General features: G+C 27.2%; 3 protein-coding genes across 3 annotated transcripts; 1 reads left to right on the top strand and 2 right to left on the bottom strand.

Moving 5' to 3' along the window:
- Positions 1-2,717: 2,717 nt before the first annotated feature.
- LOC145958397 (CENP-B homolog protein 2-like) lies at positions 2,718-4,917 on the top strand. The gene has a single exon (XM_083075487.1). The coding sequence runs from the start codon at positions 3,287-3,289 to the stop codon at positions 4,595-4,597; it is 1,311 nt and encodes a 436-aa protein (XP_082931613.1). The 5' UTR covers positions 2,718-3,286; the 3' UTR covers positions 4,598-4,917.
- On the bottom strand, positions 4,917-7,124 carry LOC109811664 (F-box/kelch-repeat protein At3g23880). The gene has a single exon (XM_020375460.2). It carries the CDS (start codon positions 6,402-6,404, stop codon positions 5,274-5,276), a length of 1,131 nt encoding a protein of 376 aa, XP_020231049.1. The 5' UTR covers positions 6,405-7,124; the 3' UTR covers positions 4,917-5,273.
- A 138-nt stretch (positions 7,125-7,262) lies between these two features.
- LOC109811684 (transcription factor BHLH089) lies at positions 7,263-10,341 on the bottom strand. The gene is made up of 5 exons (XM_020375487.3): positions 9,992-10,341; positions 9,856-9,921; positions 9,716-9,784; positions 9,185-9,262; positions 7,263-7,660 (listed from the first exon to the last, which is right to left on the bottom strand). Exons 1-5 carry the CDS (start codon positions 10,181-10,183, stop codon positions 7,532-7,534), a joined length of 534 nt encoding a protein of 177 aa, XP_020231076.1. The 5' UTR covers positions 10,184-10,341; the 3' UTR covers positions 7,263-7,531.
- Between the last annotated feature and the right edge of the window lie 9,325 nt (positions 10,342-19,666).

Below are 19,666 nucleotides of genomic sequence, written 5' to 3' on the forward strand. Positions count from 1 at the left end.
AAAATAATAATAATAATTTATAACATATAATATATAATGAAGAAGATTATTTTTTCTGTGTATATATTTTTAGACAAGTTTATTCTTATTTAATAAAAATAATATTAAAAATTACTCATTTGTATATAAAGATGATAATGGGATATTGTGAGATCAAGTAATAGGATACTCTATCTATTTCACAAATAAAAGTTTGTCTCCTCTTATCCACTTAAGTGTCTACTTAGCGGGTATTCATGAATTTTATAAATATCTACAGGTATCTATGGATATTTATGAAATATTTTAGAAATAAAAAAATATTATAAATAATTTTAAACTTATATTTAATATTAAATACAGTGAAATATTACATATAGATAATTAGTTTTTGAGCTTGCAATTAATGATAATTTTTATATTAATTTTTGAATTTGTAATTAAAGATAAATTTTTTAAAAAAATTTAAATAATATAAAAGTGTAAGATAAAAATATGAATATTTAAGTAATATATTTTAGCAATTACATGTAAGTATGAATATTATCATAACCGCCTTATTTATAAATGGTAAAAAAAAAAATACTTGTATTCATTATTATAGGTATCCATTTATTATTCATGATGTATTTTATTCGTGGATATTAATGAGTACGGGTAATTTTGTAATCCTCATTCATACAGAGATAATATTTAATTTAAGACCTTTAAGTTTGAAGATCAAAAATAACATCAAACCACCAATTAAACCACCAATTGATCTATAAAATATTATTAATTTTTAAACACTTTTATTAAATAAAATATAGAGACACAAAATATCTTGATGTAATAATAATAATAAAATAAAAGTTAGTTTGTTACTCTTTTAACCTTTAATCGGTGGAATGTTCCATGTTTTATTTTTTTAAGTATAAAATATTAACAAATTATCGGATTTTAAGGAGGTGGCCGCCCGTGTTTAGCTACACCGAGTTGACTAGGTCAGTTCATGAAAATAGTTATCTTAAACAAATGGAAAGCTCGAGCAGTCTTTTTAAGAGATTTTTTCTTGAAGTGTTTTCAGATTTTTTTTACTTTTCACATATAAACTGAATTTCAATATTTTTAAAAAAGTAATTAAAAATAATTTTGTGTAACAATAAATTGTATCACAAAAACTAAAATATTAACTTTTAATAATTTTGAAATCACAATTATGAATTAAGAAATATAAATTACATTACATATTATTCCCATCTCTTAGGTTAAAATATATAATATAATCTATTTAATTTAATGGCGTCAATATAAATTACATTTATTTTTTTGAGAGATGTACATATTATATATTCCATTTTTAACGATAAAATATAAAATAAATCACGCTTTTATTCTTAAAAATATAAAATTATATTATCATTTTTTATTATATTAATTTAAGATATTTAACTTAATATCGTTAAAGAATGATTGTTATAAAATTTTAGAATATACTTTTATTATAAATTAACACACATACTATATATATAAGTATTAAAATTTTAATAGTTATATCTTATTTAATAATAGTTTTAATATAAATATATTTATTTAAACATTATATAATTAATTTACATATTTGAACATTATATTATCTAAATATGATAAATAATACTTTATCATAAATTTTTTAGGATTTATGATTTATAGTTTAGGATTTAAAATTAATTTATTTTGTATATTTTCAAAATATTTTATTAGTAGTATCAATTAAATAATACCTTAATACTTCCATATTATCTTTAATATATATAATTAATACTAAATAATGAAAATATAATCTTATTTAACTATTTATAAAATATTACAATAACCATATTAATTAAATACTATTTTAATATTTGTATTTGATTTTACTTATATATGTGTATATATATTATTTTATTTTGATATATAACTTTAAAAATATTCTTTAAAGATAATAGAGAAAAATATTTTTTTTAATATATAATTAATTTTATAAAATTTATAATAATTTTTAAAATAATAATTAAATATGTAAATCAATAGATTAATTGTTGAAGTATAACATATTTGAATTTGTTAAGGGAAAAATGTTTATTTTAGCACAAGAAGGAGAGTGGTGTAATATTTGCATTTTTGTAATAATCTTTTAAAATTTATAATAATTTTTAAAATAACAATTAAATATAAATCAATAAATAAATTATTAAATTATAACGTATTTAAATTTATTAAGGAAAAAAAATTGTCTATTTTAACACCAAGAGGAGAGTGATGTAATATTTAAATCTCTAAAAATATGTTATTAATAACTCTTTTGTAACAAAAGTTAACAAAATTTTAATAAAAAAATAAATAAATAAAAAAAGATAAAATATCATATATTTTAATTTGTCAAAAAAAGATAGTGTAATTTTTACCATAAAAGAATAGAACGATCTAATATTCACACTCTCAAGGAGAGTGTAATATATTATAAATTTTAGTAATATAAAATAAATATTTATCATGTAGTTTACAAAATTAAATTATTAGTTTTAATATTTTTGAAAGAACAACTATGAATTAAGAAAAACATGAAATATAAATTAAACTTTGTAATTGAGCATACTTTATATCGTCCCATCTTAAGTTTTTATCTTATCCTTTAATTATACACACAATAATTACAGTAAAAACTCTTTAAATTAATAATGTCAGGACCCGAAAAATTTATTAATTTAGAGAGTTACTAATTTATCGATAAATTAATAATTATTAATTTAAAGAGTTTTTAAGTAATTATACTGTACATACCAAACAAAAAGGTAAATTAGTCTATGCCTCTTAGAATTACGTTGCAGCAAACCTTGGGACTCAACGTAAATTAGTAACTTTTGAAGTACATATGCATTGAAAATCAATACGTAATGACTTTTGAAGTACATATGCATCGGAAATCAATAATGACTTTTGAAGTACAGTAAATGTAAACAAGAGGAACAAATGTGTTCAATGTATTCTTAAGCAAGTTTGGCATATATAAATTACATGAATGTGTTAGAGTATTCAAACCATATCTCACAAGATGGCTTCTCATCTAAAAGGTGTTGCAAAATCAACTATGTCAGATTAAATACGTAAGGAGTTGTGTGAGTATAAGAGAGATAATCCTGCAAGCACACAAAAAGACTTGCAGAGATGGCTTGAGGGAAAATTTCATTTGAAAGTCAGTCAAGGAACAATATCAAACACACTTAAGTGGTCAGATGACTATCTCTCTGCTTAAATAGAAAAGGGAAGAGCAGAGATCAAAAGACACAAACCAGCAAAATATCCTGACATGGAGAAGGTTGTTTATGAGTGGTTTCTCCAGCATCAAGAACGTGTGAATATCACAGGAGAATTAATTTTGCAGAAAGCAAGAGATACAATGAAACTCGTGTACCCTCATGATGATTCAGATTTTAACTTCTCTATAGGATGGCTTGGGAAATTCAAGCACCGACATGGCATAAAGTCATTTCGTTGTTTTGGCGAGAGTGGGTCTGTTGATGTACAAGACATGGAGCAGAAATTGGTATCAATTCAAGAGAAAACTGATCAGTTCCCTATGAAAGATGTTTTCAATATGGATGAAACTGGGTTGTTTTATAGGCTACAAGTTGATCATTCACTGGCAACAAAACAACTTGAAGGAAGAAAACAAGATAAAGAAAGGCTGACGGTAGTTATTTGTTGCAATGAAGATGGCTCTGAAAAAATCCCTCTATGGATTATTGGGAAATATGCAAAGCCTCGTTGCTTTAAGAATGTCAACATGAATAGCTTGAATTGTCAGTATCGAGCTAACAAAAAAGCATGGATGACTAGTGTGCTTTTTGATGAATATGTTCGTTCATTTGACCAAATGATGCATGGTAGAAGAGTTCTACTTGTGGTGGATAATTGTCCAGCACATCCAAGAAATATTGAAGGGCTAAGAAGCGTTGAGTTGTTCTTCTTACCACCCAACATGACATCAAAGATTCAACCTTGCAATGTTGGGATAATAAGAGCTTTCAAGATGCATTACCGTAGAAGGTTTTACCGCAAAATATTGGAAGGTTATGAGGTGGGACAATTTGATCCAGGGAAGATAAATGTCCTTGATGCTATCAATTTGGAAATCCCAGCTTGGACGATAGATGTTCGAAAAGAAACAATAGCGAATTGCTTCCAACACTGTAAAATTTGTTCAGCTAGTGACGTTGCAAGAAATTTGGATGAATCCACTTTTGATGAAGAAACTCAAGACCTCGAGACTATGATCAATCAATGTGGCTATCGTAATAAGATGGATATCGACAATCTAATGAACTACCCAGGTGAAAATGAAGCATGTTCGGAGGTTCAGAGTTTAGAAGATATTGTGGGTACTATCATTGAGAACAATGCAGAGGATGACAACGAAGATGATACAGTGTCTTTGGAGCCTGTTACGCGAAAGGAAGCACTTATGGCGTCGAACATTCTTCACAATTTTATGATACAATACAAAAATACAACACCTGAACTATTGAATGCAATAAGAAAAGTTAGAGATGAGCTCCAAACAGACTTGAACTTTAAAGGAAAACAGACAACTATTGAATCATATTTCAATAGAGTGTAATATATTTTTTTCAGTTTCTACGAATTATTAATTTATGATTTTCTTGGGACCGAAAATTATAAAGGGATCTTCCGAAAAATTATTATCTTATTATTTTATCGAGTTTTTCAATTTTTTACATTGGCCCAAGTCGGGACCGGACAAATTTATTATTTTAGAGAGTTTATTAATTTACCGAGTATTAATTTAAAGAATTTCTGCTGTATTATCAATCAAAATCTAAAAGTTTTTCAAAAGAACTCGAGTCAATGAAAACCCCCTACTTAGAAAAAGAAAACTTTCAACATCGCCGGCAACAAACAAAGACGAATGTCTCAATTTCCTCACTTGGAGAACACTGAGATGTCGATTGATCAACTCACTCCAAATTCAATCATTTTATGAGAAGACCAATAGATTAAAACACACAACATAAATATAATCTTTAGCTTTCTGAAATGCAAAAGTTTTATAAATTACGACCCAATAATAGAAAATTCTAAGAGATAACAAATTTCCATTTAACATCCAATAAACATAAAATCAACCAATTCATAGATTTTGATCCAACCATTCACTACAGTCAATAGATAATCTAACAAAACAGTAAAGAAATAGCCACTCAAAATTTCTAAGCAACGAAACGATCCATAAATTTGGATCTACATAGTCTAAAAAAGCGACATAAAAACAATGCTTAACTTGAACAAGGTGAAACCAGGGTTGGTGTGTAATCCATATCAAAGATGTGTCTTATGTCGGCGGAAATCTTAACATACTCTTGTTGATTATCTCTTTGATTGTACAATAGTGCATACTTTCCATATTTTGACATTATGAGAATACCACCATTCGGAGTCAAGCGCAACATTGGAGAGTTAATATTTAGATAATTAGTTTCAATTCTAAATAACTGAGTCCATGAATTCTGATATCCCAACTCCTTCATTTGCCATGCAACAAAATGGGTCATGGAGTTATAAGAGAAGGATAAAGAATCATTAAAAGTCCCCAAATTCTCTAGCATTGGACCAACAACATCATGATAAGGAGGCAACATGAAATGTGTAAATGTCTCGTTGGTTAGATCAAGTGAAATACCCAGATATTGATTCTCACGAGAGGGGTGAAATGTTAACCAACTAAGAGTACCCCTCAAATATAAACCATATGGGGTTATCAAATGGAGGCAGGTAATAGGCAATTGAATGTTTCTCCAACGAGCATCACCCATGTTACAAACTTTCACCCGGACTAAAAAAGAACTATTTATACAATGATCACTGTAAATAGGTACTACCACCTTGTAAGTGTCTGATAAGCGATCATAGCCAAAACCAAACGTAGAAACAAAGTGATAATGAAGTAATAGTGGGGGAGAATGTTTGGCTGTTAACCCAGTAACTGGGTTCCACAAATAGAACACATATTTTTCACGTGAAGGACTACTGATTGCATAACAAATCAACCCATTGCAGGAACCAATGATGCGATGTTCATGGGATGGATGAACGACGAGAGTGGCGGATGATGATGGGTTCTCCATAGAAGAGCGGAAAAGAGGAATGTGATGTACCAAAGAGTCCCTCATCTCACACAAGAGGTTGGCATTTACGTGTGATCTTGACCTCTCCAGTTGCAATTTCACAAGACTTGGATTTGAGATTAAGGATTTGATCAAGGATCTTAAGGATTTGGATGCGCACATGAACCGAACAAGAGATTTCACCGGAAGCCATGGTAGAATTTCTGCAATGAGGTCGTTGCAGAGGATTCGTGGTGGCGCTATATTATTTTTGAGGTCAAGTAATGAATAAGGCAGAGCCATGTTGATGTTGGTTGAGGGGATTCTTATTCTTATATTCTTATATTTGAGAATATCGTCAACAGAATAATGAGAGTATCAAAATAGATAATTGGAAAATGTTTGAGATCAGTCGGCTACTGATTTTATGGTAATCAAATATCTTTATAGTATATAAAAAAGTTAATTTTTTTTTTTTTTTTTTTTTAAATTTCGTTTCTCTTAAAAATCAATTTTTAAAATCAAATTGGTATTTTATATAAGAGTAATTTTAGAGATTTTTCTTACAAATGATTTTTGTAAATTCTTTTAACTGATTCCATTTTTATTTATCATAATTGTTGCCTAAATTTTTTATTTAATTCAATTTTTTTATTTATCACTTATAATTATAAATTAAATTTTAATATTTTTAAAACAAATTATTAATAATTTAAAATAATATTGTATTATAATATAAATTATTTATCTTAAATCTAAAATATTATTTATATTTAAAAATATCTATTTATACAAATTTTAAATATAATTTATATATTTAAATAAAATATTTATTTATAAATAATTTATTATAAATTTTAGTTATATATAATACATTTAAAAGCACATGTTAAAATACTGGTACTTATAAAAAAAAATTATCCAAACAAATTAGCATCTATCTTTTTATATAACCACGAGCTGAGGACGTTGGTAGAAATATTTGAGAATTAGATAGTTCAATTTTATTGTCCAAGGTACCAAGCTCTTGCATAGACTGTTTATAACTGGGTAGCGATTATCTTTTAGCCCTGTGCTTTGAAGTAGATGTTTCATCATTTTCGTGGTTTATATGAATGGTGATGCAACAAATTAGGAGAGAAGAATCTCATCACAGAAGACTTTTGAAACGAAAATCACAATAAGATTATTTCAACTGCTTACGTATTGAAGGACTACAAGCCCAGTCAGATGATGCGCAAGGAGATTAGATGCATTTCTTACGATTGATATCATACTATGACAGAGAACATACGGACCTTACAACATTGTGCATCAAATGACCAGGTTGATAATAGAGCAAGCTAACAAACCAGCCTCAGTGACTTTCCTTTTCAATGGAAAACCAACCACACTGATTGATCTGTCATTCGCAATGAATCTTCGTCGAATTATGTTGCTTTCTCAAAACCACCATCTATCTGCATATGCAACCATGCAGGTTGTGATCCTTGATCATATCCCCTGGCCGGTTGTGATCCAAATATTATTCCTGCAAGGTCAAATGGCTGAGTGCCAACCTGACACAACAAACAGCTGATCAAAATCACAGTATTATGAAAACAAACAGTCCTTAAAAACAATGACGTGTTATAGGTTCAGGCAACAATACCAAGTCTGAAGAACATATTGTCCTAAGAACATTATCACACACTATTATTCAATGAATCCATGCGGGACTTAGTCCTGATTTATTGCAACCTACATTACATGAATTTGACTCAATCATAAAGAATGTGTTGAGAAGAGTGAGTATAGTGTGTAACTAGCACTCTTCTTGTCCCAATTGAGATTACTTCTTTGATAAAACACTTCAAATCTTCCAAAATGGTAGGAGGGTTCATTAAAATATTAAAGTAGTCTTTGGAGTTGAGTTACTAGATTACTTTCAACGACTAAAAAAAGTCATTTTGCACTTGCACCTAGTGCTATGTTTGTAGAATCAATTTGAAGCTAAAATTATTAAATTCATTATTGACTCACATTACTTGCATAGAAAATTTAATTTTGCTGTGACATGGAAAAGCATTTGGCATCATCATCGATTGACCTTCTTTTGGGCATAATTCATTTTGCAGTTAATAAAACAGGAAAACTAATTTTATATTTCTCATAATCTTTTAAAAAACTCATGCCATTATACCATAAATAAGTAACGTGCTAACGTGTACAAGAATATCTAAATTCTTTTGGGAGAGAAAATCTCATGAATGATGCAGAAAATTATGCAGCAAGCATACATAAGAATGGACAGTAAAAAGCCAAAGATATTATAACTTATGAGCAGCAGCAGAAAAACACGAATCCCAAGGAAGTTAATAATTAGTAAACCAAGATGCAGCACCGGATAAACATGAATCCCAAGTAAGTAGGCAATTAGTAAACCAAGATGAAGAGAACTGGAGTGCAAGATTATAAAAGTTTACAGAACATCCCCTAGAATCAGGTAAATATACTTTGCAACCGGGTTCATTTGAGCTGAGGATTCATTCATCACTGCACACTGATGCATGTAGATCACTGTATAGTAACAGTGATAATTTACCTTTACATGAAACCAATCTGGATACTTATCAACTAGGTCAAAGGATTCTGGGTTCACAGAATTCACAAAAAGATTCAACTCATTTTCTTAAGCCACTGCTACTTCCGTTACTAGACACCCCAAAAAGTTTGCAGTGTCTCAATAACTAACAATAACTGCCACCCCTGCTTGATTTAGACATTCAAAATCTCAATTTCAAATTGATCAATATTTCCCATCAACTTATTTTGGTCGGAAAATGAATTTTACCATATCATTTCAATTTTTATCAATCTTACTATTTTTTCCCACTAGCTTGCATCGGTGTACACCAAACTGTTGTATAAAAGAGTCAGACACTCAGTTTTAATCGTTAAGCCTCCTTCCCAAACAAGCACGGTGCATTTTCCCGGGTGTTCCACAACGCCAACCCCACCCCCCACGTAAATTTTGCTCAACATATTCTAAATGGAATGAATGGCTTTGGCTTAGATTAACATATTTGAGTCAATAGACTTACTTCTTTTGAAGGAAAACATTCAATAGCAGGGCTCAAGTTCAATCTCGAATTAACTGCCTCAAGCTTCATTGAAAGGAACTGAAAAAAAAAAAAAAAAAAAAACAGAATCAAGTTATTTTGCATAAAATTAGTACGCATTTGGATTCACATCGAATCATTCAAAATCACGGTGAGTAACAATTGAATTAAATACATTTTTAGTCTATAAATTCTTTGTCGAATTTTATTTTTAATTTATAAATAAATTTTATTTAGTCTTATTTTCTAAAAGTTTTTTCCATGAGCAAAAAAAATTTTGACGCTAAAAACCAAAAATGTTAATTAGAAAAAAAATTCAGGAATTAAAAGCATAAAAAAAAAGCTCGTATTAAAACTGTTAAGAAAATTATTTAGAAAGTAAAAGTTAAAAAATAAAAAAAAAAAGTATATAAAATTTTAATGTTAAATTATTATTAAAATATAAAGCAGTTCATTCTAAACCAAAATTAATTGGAAATAGACGGTTAGAGATAGAAAGAGGAAGAAACAGACCTCAATCTGACGCTGCAGTGACTGGATATAATTAATTATCTCATCGAGGACAAGTGCTTTACCAATTACCTGAACGCAGAATGATAAAAATAAAATAAAAATGGAAAATAATAATATAGTTGCATGAGCATAATAGTTACCTTGTTGCAGCCAGGGACTAAATCTTGAAGAATTTTCATCCTCTCACTGATTTTTTCTCTTCTAGCCTGCGAAAACAAGTGTTGTGAAGATTGAAGAGAAGAAGAGAGAGCGAAATATGAATTACTAAGAACTTACTCTCTCGGCGAGGCTGTGGCTATCGGTGGCTTGGCCCCTTCTAGCTCGCACGTGTATATAGTCTTGCTTTGGCTTAGCAGGTGACTTGTTACCGGCTAGGGAAGTGGCATCAGGTTGAGAGTGAGGCCAAATCTCGGACAGGGAAGGGTTAGCCGAAGAGAATGTGGAGTCATTGATGAGGGGAGCTTCCATTGAGTTTAAGATTCAACTTCATTCACTTACATATGCCAATAGTTTAGGTTTTATGCACTCAGCCTGAGTGTTGTGTGTTGCCAATTCAGAGATACATCACAATGACAATGACACAGTCAGAGGTTAGTTTTCTCTTCTTTTCGCCCTCACTCTCCCTCTTTCACTTAATAATTCATCATATATAATTTTCTCTTATTTTTAATTGCTTTTGGATATAATAATTTTTTTATTTATTATTTTTGCTATCAGAAATTATTCCTCAATTAAATGAGAAAATGTTTTGACAAAAGTCAAAATGTAAAAAAAAAATAAAAAATGAAAGAGCAAATTAAGAAAAGGGAATGACACGTGTCAAGTAACTAAAGGCAAGACATGAAAGGAGAGAACAGAACCGTCCATATTGTTGTGTTGAGAAAAATTGTAACGCAAAATGGAATGAGCCTCCTATGATATCAGTGCTTCTTCCTTTTGGACTTGAATTCATTATCCTTCATTCACTTCCAACCATACCAGTTGTCAAAAGACTCACGGCCAGGTCCAAGGTTCCATATTGTGCTTAACACAGACCTAAACTTTTTTTTTTCAAAATATTATTAGTCGCTTACATATCAATCAATTGGATAGAAATGAAATGAATAGACCCTTTTCTTGATTCTTCTTGTTATATTCATATTCCTACTGTCTATGGTTAATGCCTAGCAGCAGAGTGCTATCTTTCATGCCCAAAAATATATACACAACAAAATGAATAAACAAAAAGTGGACAAATTTCTACTTTCCTTATCGCTGTATATATATTAATCTCCTGAATTAACATTATTAGTAATAATATTATGAGAGTGTGATTCTTAATAATGCAATGTTCATATGATAATATCAACCGACTTTATTATCATAGTAGAGCTTTCATTTCCTCACAATTTAGGACATTCTTAAAGGAGATAAAAATTGTAAAATCTGATGCCAAAATTCGGACCCTATCAAAAAATTCAAATAATTTTCTCTCCGCTACATTTATGAGAGATGCAACAAATATGATGGCCCTTTTAGTTCGCAAAGCTCACAATTAATCATTAATCAACAAATCTTCAAAAGAACACAAACAAAATAAAATATCGGATTTGCATCCTTACAATTAATTGATTGTACCGCATAAAAAAAATTACGTAGTTGTGGAAAGAAAATTTTTAATTAATGGTAGAGGGGCTACTTCAATATAAAATGATGGGGTAATATCTCATAAACTAAAAAGAAATTCAAGACATGAAAAAATGATGTGCACCCTCTTTATGCTGCAAAAATAATCAGCCAGTAGAGAATTAGATTAGATTCTACCACAACTCATTGTCGTTTATCTTTGTATTGTTTTCCAGATGATTTGAGACAAAAAGCTAATCGAAAATGAAAAATCTAACCATTAAATTGGTTCTGCTTTAACCATCAATTCATCTTTGCTGGTGTTTGAACCCCATTTTTTTTTTTTCATGTTACTTTGTTAAATATCAGTAATTCCCATTCAAACGGCAATGAATTTACACTTGTTTATATACTTTGTCATGCAGTACTTTAGGGAAGTTGATCTAACTAAATTTTGCTGTTAGGATAACGTATGTACTCTAATTTTTATTTTTTTATTTAGAAAAATGAAAAGCAGATAAGTTATTTATATTCTCTTGATTAATTAATAACCTGACATAAAGGTGTTGATATATAAAAGTCATTCACCACACACTGTCTAGATTAATTGATGTGAGATTATTATAATTTAATTAATGATTTTAAAGTTTAGTATTTGATATGTAATTATATTAAATAAGGAGAAAATAATTAGATTAACTGATGTGAGATTATTATAATTTAATTAATTAAGGATATCAAGTTTGAGTACTAAATATGTAATTATATGAAATATAGAGAAGAAAAATATATTTTAAATTCTAAAACTTATTTTGGTTGACAATGAGAGTTCATTTAAGAAAAAAAAACTCTTAAAGAATATTAAATATTTTAAATTCGTTGATTATCATTATTTTTTAACCAAAATTTTATATTAATATAAGGTAAAACGATCAGAACAAATTACTAATTTTTAAATTTTTTTTTTTGATGAGATTACAAATCATTTATTCAATCTCTAATGTACGAGTATACAAAGAAATATATAAATGAAAAAATTAATCCCAAATTTTATGTAATAGTGGTAAATCGACTTAACTAAATATGTTATTCTAATATAATCATTTATTACCATTTAATAAATTTAATAGACCTTAATCAGTTATATCTCCACTGCAATAATATTGATAATGATCAATAATAATATTTTTTTTATAAATTGTATTTTCTATCCTTGAAAATATTTGGAAAATAAATTTTAGTATTTATAAAAGCTCAATATGTATTTGTTAGTTTATATATTCCAATAAAAATACATGTTTTTTTATTCTTGATAACTAATAGGAGACCCATAATAAGTAACTTTGAGCCTCACCCATGTAACCATTGAATCAGATTGTAAATCTGTCGTTGACGCTCTATTTAGGACTCAATCACATCAATTGGAATATGGGTCTCTTCTTAATAAGTGTAGAAGATTGCTACACAATCATCCGAACTTATCACTAAAGTTCATTTCGAGGCAAGCCAATCGAGTCGCTCACTATTTAACTAGGGTGTCACGACCGTTATGCTAGCTCTCACACTTTTGAATTTATTCTCTCATATATTATTCCAATTATTTTGAATGAAATGACAATCTTATTCTCCTAAAAAAAATAAAAATAAAATAGGGAACCCATAATAATAGGTTTTTTTTTTGGTAAAAATGTGTTTTTTATCCCTTAAAAATACTTGGAAAATCAATTTAGTTTTATAATTTAATATGTATTTTGTTAGATTATATATTCCAATAAAAATACACGTTTTTAATTCTTGATAACTAACAGGGGACTAAAATGATACCATTTTTAGGAAACCGTAAGAATAAAAAATTTAAAACTTTTTATGTGGAATAAAAATGATTTTAAAGATACTATGAGAAAAAAAATATTTCATCCAAATTTTTTTATTTACTTTTCATAGAGACCTATCGATCTGTCTGACGCGGGTGGTGTTCTCAAATTATTGAAGGATCAAATCTATTACAAATGCTCTAATCATTTTTTTATGAAAGGATCAAATCAACCTATCCAGCTCTGCCAGTTTGGTTGATTGGATGTTATAAGACAATAGTTCACAATTAAAATAAAATGTTATGCGACAATATGCACTTTACGCAACCACTTAATTAAAGTTATTAACCATTGAGTACACCATCTTATATATCTAAAGTTTAAATTCTATTGGGACCAAATCCAAGTGAGATATAATTTGTGAGAAGAGGATAGATCATCTTAATTTGCAACTTTCGAACTTTATATATGGCCTATTATATGATAATGATTTTCTATAAGAAAATGATCGAGAATGATTAATCATAATTCATTAATTAAAATTAATGACTATACAATAATTTAGCTCATTTAAGTTAATTTACCATGTATATAAGTTATTGTGGACTCTTTTAGTATTAAGTTTGATTTTTATAAATAAAAAATTAAATAAATAACTTAAATTAAAAAATTCACTTAAAATTAAAAATACTAATATTATTATTTTTGTTATCATATCATTATTATTACTATTATTATTATTCATATTATCATTATCATTCAAGAAAATTAAAAAATAAATATTTATATATTATTACTGTTATTATTATTATAATAATCAACTTTTTTATCGTTATTATAACAATTATTATTATTATCATTAATAATAATGATAACATGAACAATAGTGATAACGTGTGTTTTAGATTTTAATTTTTAAATAAATTGTTTAATATAAAAATATGTTTGAATAAATAATATTTTATTTAGAAAAATCTTTAAAAATATTTCTAACTTATATTCACAATAAAATATTATAACTTATCTTTTTAAAAAAAGAAAACAATGTTTCCATTAACAACTTCTAAAATTCAATTTAGTATAAATATATATTTTTTTAAAAAGAAGGTTATTTAATAATGTTTTTATATAAATTTACAATATATTTCTTTGAATTTAGTTAAAATATATGAATAGTTAAATATCCGTACATTGGCAATCAAATCATAAACTGTCATATATAATAAAACTAATTATTTTAAAAATCATATTTTCTATAATTTTAATTTTTTAGCACATGCATCATGATTTCAACCAAAATTCATCTAAACCCATTCATTTTCAACCCCTCATCATGATAATCCATCTTTTATGTGTTTCAAAATGTGGGTTGCTATAAAACTGATTTATAAAGTAAAATTGTCTTTAATTTATATATTATATGTCAGTGGTATCTGTAATGGAGCAAGATTTAAGTTTGGAAACCTATTATTGAGTTGAAGTGGGAAAGAAATTGGCAAGGCATGGTGTTAAGGACAGCGAAGGAAGTTGGTGGCAGTGATAAATGCTACCCTCATTATCAAATGTCAAGCTTTTCACACAATCAAAAAGAAGTTTCCAGCTTCAGTGTAGCATTATTGCCTAACTAGTCAATTATGAAGAAAATTACCTACGAAACCATCACTCGCCATTGCCTAACTTGCTTAGCCCAAAAGTGATAATGAGCCAAGCATAATTAAACAAACCCCAGAAAGTATCTGTTTGCCATGCCCACAAATAGATTTTCAATTTCATGGCCCCCCAAGTTATTTCCACTGGGTTTTCCGTCTTCATTGGAACTATGCTCTTTGGATTGGATCGTGAAGCTCCCTAAGTCACAAGTCCATACTTTTCCAGCACATGTTTTAGCAACAAAAGTGATGGACTACCCATGCTTAATGCCACTTTCCACGCTTACATCAAATGAGAAGATGTTGGTGCTTTAGTTTGTTTAGTTCAGCTTAAAAGTCTTTACACGAATTTTTTTCCTTGCCATGCGTTATCTTATTATACTATATTAGAGACTAATTTTGTTTGTAATAATATAATTATTACTTGTTTGACAAATTTTTACATATGTCATAAACTTTCGTTGACTAAATTATCCATATTAATTTGTGAGCACAAAAATCTTAACTACTACACCAAATTATTAAGTTTCTTTGGAAGAATTTACTTAAATTTATAAAATATTTTTTTAAAATTCAAGAATAAAATTATAATTTTATTTAATTTTTTAAATTTATTTTGATAACATTTATTAATAAATTTATGAACATGTTTTCATTTAATAAATTTTAAAATAAATATGTAATGAGTTATTTATCAATTTAAGGATATCCATTTTACGCTTTGTAAAACTTAAGTACTTATAAATAACGTAGAATAATTAAAGACTTAATTGTATTTTTAACCTTTCAAATTTTAGTAATTATTTTTTCTAGTCTCTTAAATCTAAAACAAATATTTTCAGTTTCTGTAACTTTAAAAATATTATTTTAGTCATTGTATATATTTTTTTGTCTCTCAAATTTAAAACATGTATTTTTAATCCCCAAAATATTAAAATTATTATTTTAGTCTTTCAAATTTAAAATCTATCCTTTTAGTCCTTAAATTTTTTTAAAAAATACAATTTTAGTCTCTCAAGGTCATTAATAGTATAACTAACAATAACATATCGAGATAATTTTGTAGTATTAATTAATTTAATGTGATATTTTCACTAATAATAACATCAATAAAAGAATTTTGTACAAAAAATTATTAATAATATTTGAACAGAAGATTAAAATAATACTATATATATTTATTTATTTATTTTGGGACTAAAGCAAACATATTTTAAATTTGAGGATAAAAAAATATGTATAAGAATTAAAATAATAATTTTTAAAATTAAAGAGACTAAAAAGATAATTTTTAAATTTGATAAACCAAATTAATAATTTTTAATATTTTAAAGACTAAAAACACAAACTTTAAATTTCATTGACCAAAACAATACATTACCCAAATTTAAAGAATTAAAAACATAAATAAGACATAATTATAAATCATCGTTACTTTATTTAAATAGTTTTTTTATTTAAATAAAATCTCATGTTGTTTAGTACATTTTTAATATATTTTTATTATTTTTGTAAAAAAAATCATATTTCATTATTAAACATATTTCATCTAAAGTTCTATTAAATAGAAAATAAAACCAACATGATTTAATAAATTTTATATAGTTATCCTAATAATACAAAAAAAAAATGTTTGAAAACTATTAAAAAATATATATCACTAACCATTCTATATATTTGATATTAATAGCACTTGCAAATTAATGTTATTACTCCACCAAGCTTATTGACAATTCTAAATCGATGGCCTAATAATATAAACATGTTCCAAAATTGCTTGCATTTTTTCCTTGTGAGGATCATATATGTGTTGATTGAGAAAAAGTTTCAGTAAATAAAATTTTAATTTTAGACTCTTAATCAAACAACACATATTATAAATAAGGTATGATAAATTATTTTATTTTAATTTATTATCCAGTGATTTCTATTATCATATTACTTAATTCAATATTTATTATATAAAGAGAGTCGAGTTAAAAAAATAGATAAAAAAATATTTTTTTTATTTTTTTTACTACACTTTTAATTTTCATAGATTTGTCAATGTTATTAATAATATTATTTTTATCATTATTATCACCGTTATAAATCTCAACAATCACCATTTTTACTATTATTATTTTAATAATAATAATAATATTATTATTATTATAATTAACATTGTCATTATCTTTATTATTTGATTATTATATGTTTTATTACAACTTCCATCACCATCGTCCTTCTTTAGTTACTATGGTTGTCACATATGTCTCCAGGTAGAACCATCACATTCAACAGTTCAACTTTTTTATTATTATATTATTATTGTAGTTTTGTTATTTGCATACAAATATCATTATATCTATTATGTTATACAATACACATTAATTAGTTAAGACCATATTCTTCGAGTTTCCAAATTCCAACACCTTTGAACCTTGATTATTTATCAAGCAGTAAATCTTCCTCCGTGGATAATAGTTATGGCAATAAGTTGGCAACACTAGAACTTGGGAAAACTTAGATTATTCAACATTTACAAATAGGAAAATAACACATTAAAGTGTTTATAGATATATATAAAGGCAAGCTATGATATTGTGGAATGTTATAAATCTAAACATATAACGTAAGGATTCATTCAACAAGTTGACATTGACTTCTATGACATTTCTCATCCGATCGCAAATCTTACCACTATGGGAATGTTATTGTATGTTACAACTCAAATTAAAGGGAATGTAATTTACTTTAACTAAAAATAAATAATGCATTTTTTAAAATAGGGAGTTGCACGAAGAATTAAATAAAAAGCTTCTTCTTGGTTATCACGAAAAAGCTACAACTCAAATGCCTCGTGACAAAGTTACAACAAATTTTCCTCTATCATCATTTGTCAACACTATTACACGAAAGATATTTTATATATTGGTTAAAAAACACTTCATACATATTATGTAACCGATGTAAATGCTATTGATCTATTCTAGATATTTCTTATTATGTTTTATTTCTTAAGATACGTGATTATTTAATCAGTTTGACAATTATGATATACATTTTATTTTAAGATTTTACTTTAAATTCAAAAATTCTTATACAACACATAACAAAAATTATCCAATAATTTTTTTTAATGAACACTACAAAAGAAATGATATACAACAAACAATATGTTAGTCTTTCTAAGGGAAGGACTATTCTTATCTTGCTTAGGCTTTTGACATGTACTTGTCCTCAAACTTTTTGGGAAAAAATAAAGTGAAGATTAAGTGGAAGAACCATAACCTCTTTGCTTAGTATCAATCAACATACACAAATTATTAAATCAGTTGAGTGTCGTTATCACACAAAGGAGGATTTGATGAAATTGATTATGACAATATTCAATCAATGGAGAGGAGATTGCAAAATTGCAAAATTGATTTCTGAAACGTGGCACTTAACAAGGATCGATGATCGCAAAATGTTAAACGTGAATGTCCCAAACCACGGTGGGGAATGTGATGTGAGTAGCCAAGTTCAAGTTTGTGGCCCTATCAGAAAATTTTTTAGCGTCTTTCTAAAGATGGACAAGTTCCTCCAAGATAAGATTGCCTAATTAGGATACAGATTTAATTCTGTCAAAGAAAGGTGTGGCGTGAACCAAAAAGTTCAAAGAAAGTTCATAAGCTCGCTTTCAAGGTTCTATCAACAAAACATGAGATTTATTATTTAAAATTTTAATTTAATTTATATATTACCAGTAATATTAAATGTATATTTTGACCATTGTTCCACATAATCTAATATCATCTCTCATTGTTATCAAGTGTGACTTATCCTTACCAATATTGACATTATTAGAGTTGTGTACTTGCACGCTTTTCACACTTTTTTTTTTTTTTTTTTTTTTTTTTACGAAAGCAACATTGAGTTTTGAATTTAAAATTTCATTATCAGGGGTGGAATTTTTTCTTACTTACTTACTATCCACAAAAAAAAAATCCTCTTGCTTTCAATTCATTGTTCTTACCAAGTCCTAGTTGTTAAACCACCACAAAATACAAATGCTCGGTAAATTGCACTCAACTTTGCACGTGTTATGTAGTACTAGAGTAGGCAATTAAAATTTTGACTAGTTAAATCTTTTTTTTACCTTAGGCTATCCCCATCTTAGTATCTTAAATGGGTCTCACATTTTACACAACACTTATTTTTATTTTCTATAATTTAAGCAATTCTTTTCTCCAATTCAATATTTATTTTACACATCTTAAATGGGTCCCATTTCTACCTATTACACATTACATGAATATTATTTATTATTATAAATAAAATATTGACCCCCTAACATGAGATTTTTCATGAATATTTATAGAAGAAAAAATAAAAATTGAACTTCTCATATAAACTAAAATTAATATCAACAGTTGATTTTTATAAAAAAAAATTATTCTTTTTTATTTTTTTATTTTCTTTTCCTATGAACGATTTTGAAGAAATATAAATTGGGAGTATCCTATTCAACTTGGAATGCCAACTAATTTCAATAGTCCATTGGAACGACTAACTTTGCAAGGACCAAGCCCATACAAATGAAATGGGTTGAAGATTGGGGTTGTTTGATAAAGAAATGTTCTGTACTTCTGTTTCAGTTTGTGGTTTAACCTTTAATGGTGTAAGGATAAAATTATTTTAATTAAAAATATATTTACAGTTAACGATGTGGCAGAATATAAGCATCGGAATATAATTATATTAAAGTGCAAAACTTGTTTACAAATATATAATTTTATCTGGCAGAATCAGTATATTAAACTGTTATTATTTAGTTTTTAAAAGTGTAAATAAATTGAAATGAAAAGGGGAATTTGTGTCTTTAATCCCTATACTTTCGATCAAACGTGATTAAGGTC

The sequence above is a fragment of the Cajanus cajan genome, chromosome 5 (assembly GCF_000230855.2).
Source record: "Cajanus cajan strain Asha chromosome 5, NIPB_CcT2T_4, whole genome shotgun sequence".
NCBI lineage: Eukaryota > Viridiplantae > Streptophyta > Magnoliopsida > Fabales > Fabaceae > Cajanus > Cajanus cajan.

Coding starts and splice junctions, on each gene's coding strand:
- LOC145958397 (XM_083075487.1), top strand. CDS start 3,287: ATGGAGAAGGTTGTTTATGAGTGGTTTCTCCAGCATCAAGAACGTGTG.
- LOC109811664 (XM_020375460.2), bottom strand. CDS start 6,404: ATGGCTCTGCCTTATTCATTACTTGACCTCAAAAATAATATAGCGCCA.
- LOC109811684 (XM_020375487.3), bottom strand. CDS start 10,183: ATGGAAGCTCCCCTCATCAATGACTCCACATTCTCTTCGGCTAACCCT. Junction 9,785..9,855: donor TAGTCCCTGGCTGCAACAAG/GTAACTATTATG, acceptor TTCTGCGTTCAG/GTAATTGGTAAAGCACTTGT. Junction 7,661..9,184: donor AATGTTTTCCTTCAAAAGAA/GTAAGTCTATTG, acceptor TTGTTGTGTCAG/GTTGGCACTCAGCCATTTGA.